At 31.0% G+C, this 8940-nt stretch overlaps 1 protein-coding gene across 2 annotated transcripts; it reads right to left on the reverse strand.

Moving 5' to 3' along the window:
- Positions 1-566: 566 nt before the first annotated feature.
- Positions 567-4272, reverse strand: LOC111279068 (E3 ubiquitin-protein ligase RSL1-like). Of its 2 annotated transcripts, XM_022865976.2 has the most exons (5): positions 3997-4272; positions 3840-3921; positions 3039-3536; positions 1717-2477; positions 567-1284 (listed from the first exon to the last, which is right to left on the reverse strand). In XM_022865976.2, exons 3-5 carry the CDS (start codon positions 3456-3458, stop codon positions 903-905), a joined length of 1563 nt encoding a protein of 520 aa, XP_022721711.2. In that variant the 5' UTR covers positions 3459-3536; positions 3840-3921; positions 3997-4272; the 3' UTR covers positions 567-902. The 2 variants fall into 2 exon arrangements, with proteins under 2 accessions (XP_022721711.2, XP_022721712.2); XM_022865977.2 differs by lacking the exon at positions 3840-3921.
- Positions 4273-8940: the final 4668 nt, after the last annotated feature.

Genomic DNA, 8940 nt, shown 5'->3' on the forward strand with positions numbered 1-8940 from the left:
TCTCAAGTTATTGCTCGAACAACCACGGGAGGCTATGAAATGTTCATTATTACCAATTAAGAATCTACAATATGCAGAATATATGGAATAGACGACACAACCTGTAAAATTCGGATTTGGTTCTCTTCATCTATATCCAGATAGTAATGGGTCTCGCTTGGAATGATTGATGCTGTCTGTCAATGTTACTGGTCCAGTTCACCAATCACGGTTCAAATCAAAGAGAGATCCTGATCTCACTCCATATTCCAAGCCATCGTTGTTCGAGCTCATATGCATACAACCTAGTCAACCGGCTGTTGAACCGTTTAAACAGAACACTGACTCATCAAATATGCCATTGTTAAATTTGTTAACGTATGCCTATGACCAGTTACTTTGTTTGCTAAATAAGACCAGCAGGACCACACAATTGAGCTGTTATTAATAACCCTATGGACAGGTAGTTTGGCTTAAATGACTTGTGCCAGCGGGGATAGTGGATCGGGCGGCCGCCGCTAGGGTTGTTGGAACTTTAAAGTTCAACCACATCCTTGGCTATTGGTCGGAGAGAGAGAGAGAGAGTATGTCAAAATGAAAAGATTTGTTTCATTAACTTTCTTTCAATTTGATGACATCAATAAGACGTTTGCCCTATTATCCTTCTTTTTCTTTCTAGAAGAAAGCAACTATCAAGCATAGAATCTTCCCCCTAATCTTAAGCAAAGACCTCTAGGGTATTTTATATTCCAGCATGTAGTTAATGACTAACAAGAACTAAATAGGGGGAGTAGTGCCGAACTAAAGAAATTCGTGTAAATGAAAATGCAGCCAATAGAGTGAGAAACTCTTTGCCTCTCTTGTAAACCTTGTTGGACTGATAAGCAACTTATTACCTAACATTGGAATGATCTACACTAGCTTCATTGCATATAGTCTTCGTAGTAGTTGTCACTTATTACAGAGACAAATCTCTCGAGCCAAGGAAGCTGATGAAGGTCCTTCATTGCATCTACATAGGAATCTGTACAGCGAGGTGGGGATTGATATGGATGATGGTCACTCAGACCGAAACCCCCAGCAAGAAACCTTTGGATTAGTGCCAGCTGTGATCTTTCTTGGTCTGAGTATGCATCCATGATCAAAGGGAGTGAATCGAATGTCTCCCATGCCCATTGTTCTGATTCTTGAATAGAATGGGTGACCAAGTCTTCAGAGTTGTCTTCATCCCAGAAGGCACATTGACAGGTCTGTCGACCATACCTGTACTCAGCACCACAAGAATAACAGAACTCATGCCCGCACCTGAAAAGGAAATGGAAGCAAATTTGGTGTCGACCATATAACAAATGAAGTCGTATATGACTTAATTGCCCATGTGTGTACAAAACATACAGATACACATCTTCACATGTGGACAAACAAGAGCTGGACACAAGCATATAGAATTGCATGATCAAAGGATGATCAACTTCATTAACCAAGTGGATAAATCAGGGATGACTTGGTTAAAGCATGGGGCAACGAAGAAAGTCCAAACATCAAGAGACCTCAGCATATAAGGTCTCTCTCGCCCACTCACTCAAGTCAGAGTTACAACTAAGTTACCATTCAAAAAAAGTGTAATCATATGGGTGATTATATGATTAGATTGTCGCACAAAACAAAAACTTTAATTCAAAGATTGTACAAACTGGATGGCTAAGCAAAGCACTGTTACAAGAAGATGGATCTTACCAGCATGTCATGTGATAGCAACCTTGAGTAAGTTCAATCATCCTACGGCACTGCTGGCAACGCTTCCACCTGTTGTTTTGTGCCAAGCGATGCAAGGTAATGTCTGCAGCATCTCTTTCCTCAAGAGGGAGGTTCTGATACTCTTCACAACTCATTGATGAATGCCATGGAACTCCGCATTCCACACATATAAACCTTTGACAAACTGGGCACTCAACACAGCTATTATCTGATTGACTAGATGAACTTGCCCTAGTTGACAAGCATTCGCGAGGATCAATCAAGACAGAACAATTTGGATAAGGACAGTATATTCCATCTGAATGAAGAACATTTGCTTCTGCTTGGGCTCTTTCCAGAGACTCATAGGAAGCCAGTGGAAGAAAAGATCTACACTCAGCAGTGGAGATGTAATATTTGCATCTTAAATGAGGGCACCTGATTGGGACGTGGGACGACTGCAATTTACCATCTACATAGGTTCTCATACAATGGGAACAGAATTTATGGGAACACTTCATGGTGATCATCATCAATGATGGCTTGTCCTCACAGCAGATGGAACAAATTTCAAGTGATTTATCTCCCTTGGCAGGAGAAGAAACAACTCCTATTGCTACTTGGGCTAGCTGCAATGGCCCCAAAAGATTAGTGCTAGGAACAAGGTTCAGAACAAACCCCTCAAAATTACGGGTATGTTCTAGGATTCTTTCCCTTAAGGCCATCAAAAGTGGATTATCAAGTTTCTCCTCACATGTAATCTGCCAGAAATTCATGTCAGTAAAGCATAGGTCAAAGCATAACTTTTAGATATATTGTCTATAAAAACTATCATTATTTGTATTTTCCTGTGATTCATCATAAGCAAATAGTTGTTCTTTTTCCCCAAACGATCATCATTACGCCATATAAATGATTGGACACACAGTCCGCATTGAGTCAATTTGAACATTAAACAGAAAAATGTTGCGTTAGTAGTACTAGCACCTACGCAACCCAACTTCAAAACTTAAGCATCCAAATTTTCAGCATGCTTGAAAGTTCTAGGTCCAAAATCAGGCGATAAAAATTAACAAAAGCCTTGTTCTATAACTCCAAAGTTTCAAAAAAAAAAAAGAAAAGGATACTGTGGATTTGGGAGGTGCGAACCTGCAGCTCTTCAGATAAATATAAATAAGCTTTCACGGTGTGGACAGGCATAAGATAGCAAAATGAAACTTCACATATAAGATGAAAGTAACTGATTTAAGTCTCATAAAAACAACTTTATAATTAATGTTTGATATCAAAAGAACATCAAGAGGATGGCCGCCTTCACTGACCTGATCATATAACATTGTTGAATCTGTAAAAGCATATACACGGCGGATTTTGTTCTGCATAGCCTCTGTCAAACCATCCATTAAAGCTAAATAGTCAGCCACGGATTCCTCCACATAAAAGTCAAGCTTTTTCTGCACTTGAATAGCAGGGCTACCAATTGATCTCTCCATGACCACCCCAATTCCTGAAAACCCAGAACTAGAGTCTCCAGTCTCAGCTAAAGAGACGCCCTTGAAGAACATCTTCACTGAAAATTCATCGAGCTCTTCCTTTTGTTCTTCTTTTACCACCTCTTCAGTTTCCCTCCATATCTCATCATCTTCACAACAGCTCCGAAAGTCTTCCTCATCTTCTTCTACTCTAACTTTCCCAACAAAGGATACAGAGGACTCATCAGGCAAAACTTCTTGATCCTCCATTTTCAAGAACAATTCCTCCAAATAATCGGAACAAGCTCTGCTACTCTTTATACTTCAAGCAATTACTGATATCCAAACCTAAGCGAAACCAATTAGGATAAAAAAAAAAAAAAACCCATCTCAATTTGCATGTCACTTAAACAAAACGAAAGAAAAAAAAGTGATCTTTTCTAGCTCATATTTCTAGAATAAAATCCAACAGAACCCAACAAGGAAATTGACCCAGACCCCAGATTTTATCACCAAAAACCAGATGAAATCACAAAAAGTTGATCTTCTAGTTCCTGATTCCAAATCAGAATCTAACAAATACCCATCAACAGATCAATTCAAACCTCCAAACAAAAAAATTTAAAACTTGGTACTTTTAAAAGAACCAACCTCAACAATCCAATTACCCCAGAAAGGTAAAAAAAGAGTTAAATCCACTGAAAAATCAATCCCTCCTTTATTTTCTACAAAACTGCAGAAAGTAACTTACACAAAATAAATAAAATAAATAAAAGGGTATCAAACAAATGAAATGAAACTTCCATACCATTGCCTGGAACCTTATCTGGAAGGGCAATTTATGTGTTGTCTTTTAGATGGGTATTAAAACCCCTAATTTCTGACAACCTACTCTGCCCAGAAAATTAAAAAATATTTTTTTATTTTGCTGAGTATTAGATTGAGGAAGAATCAATATGTCTAGAGAGAAACAGAAAAATTAAATAAATAAAGAATCCATCAATTACTATTTGTTTTGGCGTAAGTGACAAGGATAGACCTTTAATTTTTACTTTGCTGAAATTTTTCTATACTTGATTGACTTAGATACAGGTTTGTTCTTACAATTTTATATATTCCATGTTACAATAAAAAAAATCACATGTACAAGGTTAAAACTTTCTAAAACCTTGATTTACAGTCCATGTTTAATTAATTATCAGTATTTTTTTCAAAAAAATATTTTAAGGATTGAAAATTTTGCATTAACAAAACATATTGTCATAAAATTTTATTGTTTCTCATTAAATAAATTATTTTATACGTGAAATTTTTAAATTTCATAAATAATGTTAATAAAATTATACATATATTTTAAAATATAACAAAAATATAAAAAATTAGTTAAAAAAATTATTCATGTATTAATTTTTTACCTTCATTTATAAAATTAAAAAATTCATTAATAATGTATAAAAAATAAACTATTTATTAATGTAAAATTTATATTAATAGTATAAAATTGTGAACAAAATAAAGAGAATCAAGTGGGAATCTATACCATTATTATCTCAAGTTTCATTTGTTGATGGATAAAAAAAGTAGTACAGTACTAGTCTATTCTTTTTAAAATGATTCCTTGGGCATCATTTTTAAGTACTAGTACCTTTTTGTCTCCAAGAAAAAAATAGTATAGTTTTATAAAAAAATTATAGTTATTTTTTAATATAGAGTGAAAAGTGAAAACATTGGTTTTAACATCTTTTATTGTAATTCTTTCTCAATCCACCAAACAAAATTAAGAAGTTTATGTCTTTTTCTCCTAAAAAAAAAGAAAAAAAAAACACTATTGGATAATGCAATAAACAAAGATCAAGATTCTCACCCAAAAAGAGAAAATGTTGGCTTCAAAGATCAATGTACATGATTTTTGTTTGCTTGATGAGAAAAAAAAAGATTTTGTTTTGACTTTTTCAACATTAATACATTTGATTTGTTTAGTAGGGTTAAAAAATAGATAATAATCATTAAACATCGCTTAAATGTAATCAAAATTAAATCAAATAAATATATTGTAATAGTTGAATTTGAACACAACTTAAAAAATTAAGCATAGACTTTTTTAGTATTTTATTACTCTAATTTATAAACAAAAAGCGTGTAAAATAGAAAATTGGGTATTACTTTTTTGCATGTTAATGAGATAGTTTTCATTTTTTTTTTATAAATCGCTTTCACGAGTTTCTTTAAAATAATTCTCTTTCTTGAATTCATCCTCCATTCTTCTAAGCTTACTAATCATCTTTCAAGTAAACGTTTTAGATAGGAAAGTTCCAAAACACAACCTATTATCAACTTTAAAGAAAAGTATGTAGACACCTCATTTGATCTGGACCTAAACTAATTGGACTTAATCTAATAGAGTTCAAATTACTATGCCTAACTATAAAAAAAATTATTTTATTTAGTTTAAAAAATTATTTTATTTTATTTATTCATTTGACTTTTTAGTTTTTTATTTAATTTCTATTATGGTTTATCTTTAAATTTATCTTTTATTAAACTCGGTTAAAAACAAAAAAAGAAGAAAAAAAGAGAGAAATAATAGATTGGTCGTGAGAAGATTAGGCTGGGTTTTGCTTCTAAAGTGATTTGTTCATATCTTGATTGAATGATTTAAGTTTAATCCTGTGATAAGGTAAGGTTTTGGAAGAATCTAAATCTAAATGGAATACTGATTGAGTAAACTTTCATATATAAATAAACCTACAAATTAACACAAGAACAAGAAGGGAAGATATACATAAAAGCGACAGCAAAAAAAATTAAAAAGATTTGGGAAATAAGCAGTAAGGTCTTTGGCAAAAAAGTTTGAAGTTTTTTTTAAGTTTGGGATTGGAAAAGGGTTTTGTTTATGATTCTGAAATCAGAAGCTTAAATGTTGTTTTTTGACATTAAATTGAGGTTTTGAAATTTTTTCAAATTTTTTTTTTAAATTTCTAAAAATTTTGAATTTTTCAACCAAGTTCAAAATTTAAATTCAAAATTTTCGACGAACATTAAGCCATTTATCCAGAATCTAGCAAAACATTTTAGAATCTAGCAGCTAAACCCCGAATCTAACAACATCCTCAGATTTCAGTCGATGACTGATGAATTTCTTGACAAGAATTTAATTTGAGTTCATCTGTTCCTAGATAGAGAAACAAAAAAAAAAAAAGAAAGAGAGAGTAAAGGTGGGTCTAAAGAAAAAAGACTAAACTTTGGCTTTTATAGCCAATTAAAACGATCTCATTTTGCTTTTAAAAATTTTTTGTAAGATTCATGCCTGCTCTATCAGCTCAACCCGATCTAGTCATAACCCAGTTGCAACCCATTTTTTACCATAGTCAAGGTTCTTTAGCCCTATCTTTTCCTACAGCCGAGCCCCTCCAGCCATTAAAACAAGTTAATTTTTTTTGGTATTTTATTTATTTATGATTTTATTTGTTTATTTGTTTTATTTTTATGAAGTTTTCTATGCATGATTAAATTAAAAAAATAATCATTAAAAAATATAAAAATAAAAATAAAAGTTTTAAGAATAAGTAATAATTATCCAATGATGAAATTTTTAAAAATTACAAATGGTTAATTTTTAGAAAATTTATGAGTGAAATTTTTTTTCTAATTTTAACCCAAATAAAGTGAAAATTTAGATAAATTTTCAATAAGAATTAATATTTATTTTCAAAATAAAAATTTAATAAATTTTGGGAATGAATTAAAAATTATTCAATGATGAGATTTCTAGAAATTTCAAATGAAAAATTTCTAATAAATCTCTAGGTGAAAATTTTCTTTAAATTTAAGTTGTGAAATAATTTAAATGAAATTTCAATAAAAGTAATTGTATTCTTTTCCAACTAAAAATTAAAAAATATAACTTAAAAATTTGTGAGAAAATATTTGACAATTATATATTGAAAATCTTAAGAAAATTCACAATGACTGAACTTTTATGAGATTTCAAGTAAAAAGTATTTCTTAATAGACCCAAATGGTGAAAAAATTAGAAATGAAGCCTATAATTAAAAAATAAATTTCAAAGATAAAATTCTTAATAATTGTAAATGGATGATTATTTAAGACATTTCTAAGTAAGAATTTTGGCCAAAATGGTGAAAAAATTAGATATATTTTTAACAAACAAAAATTTAACAAAAAATAAATGATTAAGTTTTTTCAATGATGGAGCCTCTTCCAGAAAATAAATGAGATTCTTGAATACTTTCGAGGTTAAAAAATATTTTTAAGAATTCTATCAGATTGATGAAAAATCCTAAAAGTTATTTCTAATATTAAATTTAAGACCATTAAAACTATAAATATTTAAGATAATTTAAAATTAAATGGTACCATTTTTTAAGATGGACATTGTAGGGGTGTTATAACCTTCGCTGCATGTAATCGAATTCTCGAACTTAGGTCGATTCAGAAGGTCAGAACTTATTCTTTAGGGATTTTTAGTCAAGTTTAGGATTTTCTTAAAATAATAGATTCGTTGGTGGCCAATCACACCTAGATAAAAAAAAGATTAGTAATGACTCCTTAGGTTATGTTTAGCTATAGGTCTTCGGATCTATACGTTTTTACAGTTTGACAACTCTACTAGGAAATATGAGAGTCAAGCCATTAATTAATTTTGAATTATCATAATTTTTTTTTATGTTTGCTTGGTCTTAAATTATTGATTGTTTGTTTGCATTTATTATTATTGTTTTTTATTCTTTGACTTGGCTTGTGAAAATTATGAATAAATATGTATGTGTTCTTTCACACACACTATCACATGCATGTGTATCATATGAGTTCTATACTTTAGTTTTGTCTTTCTTAGGAGGGAGTCAAGCACCTACTTTCTCGTGAGATGATAATCTCTACAATAGCTAACGAAATACTCTCACTTAAATTGAATCATTTTCGTTTGTAACCTATGATAAGCGAGGATTGGATTGTTTTACTAGTTTTTGATAAACAATGATGTGAAAATAATTTGAGAACCTTTAGATTTAACCCAAATCACATATATTAAAACATAAGAAGCTAATCTTAAGTTAAAGCCATATTTGTCCATCGTTAGAATGTAACCCTAGTTAGGACATATGAGTGGACTTTTTGAGCTTCATTCATATCAACTTCTTGAAAAATGTTATTTGATCCTTTATATTGTATTCTAATCCAATATCACTAGTATATGTATTCATCTATGCATCATAATGTGACAAACATTAACACATTTAATCATACATTATTGTGTATACATTCATGAGTTTATGTATCATAGTCGTTGTTTTAAGCATTCAATGAATTCATTCATTTATGCATATAAGATTCTTAAAAAATTAAAGTTAATTTTGAAAGCTTTTTCACATACACACTCAATAACATAAGTATACTAATTGTGGTACGTAAGGTTCAAAAATAGTTCTTTTGTTCAAGAACTCTACTCAAATGACCCATCATCAATATAACACTAGAGCCCGAGCTAGATAAATGAAACAAAAAAATACAATCATTTGATAAAAAATAGAGAAAACCCAAAAAAAACTTGAAAATGAGTTAAGTAAAGTTTTAAAAGCATTAAATAAGTTGAACAAAGGGAAAGCCATAAAATAAGATACCAGTTCATAAGACCATCCGTCACAGAAAGTTGTTGATCCTCTTTATCCTTCTAGTTATGGCCCATACTAGGTCTAGTCCACATAGGACATTCCTCCAAAGTAATTCTCAT

Source organism: Durio zibethinus, chromosome 8 (assembly GCF_047325235.1).
Source record: "Durio zibethinus cultivar Kanyao isolate XHJ-2024 chromosome 8, ASM4732523v1, whole genome shotgun sequence".
Taxonomy (NCBI): domain Eukaryota; kingdom Viridiplantae; phylum Streptophyta; class Magnoliopsida; order Malvales; family Malvaceae; genus Durio; species Durio zibethinus.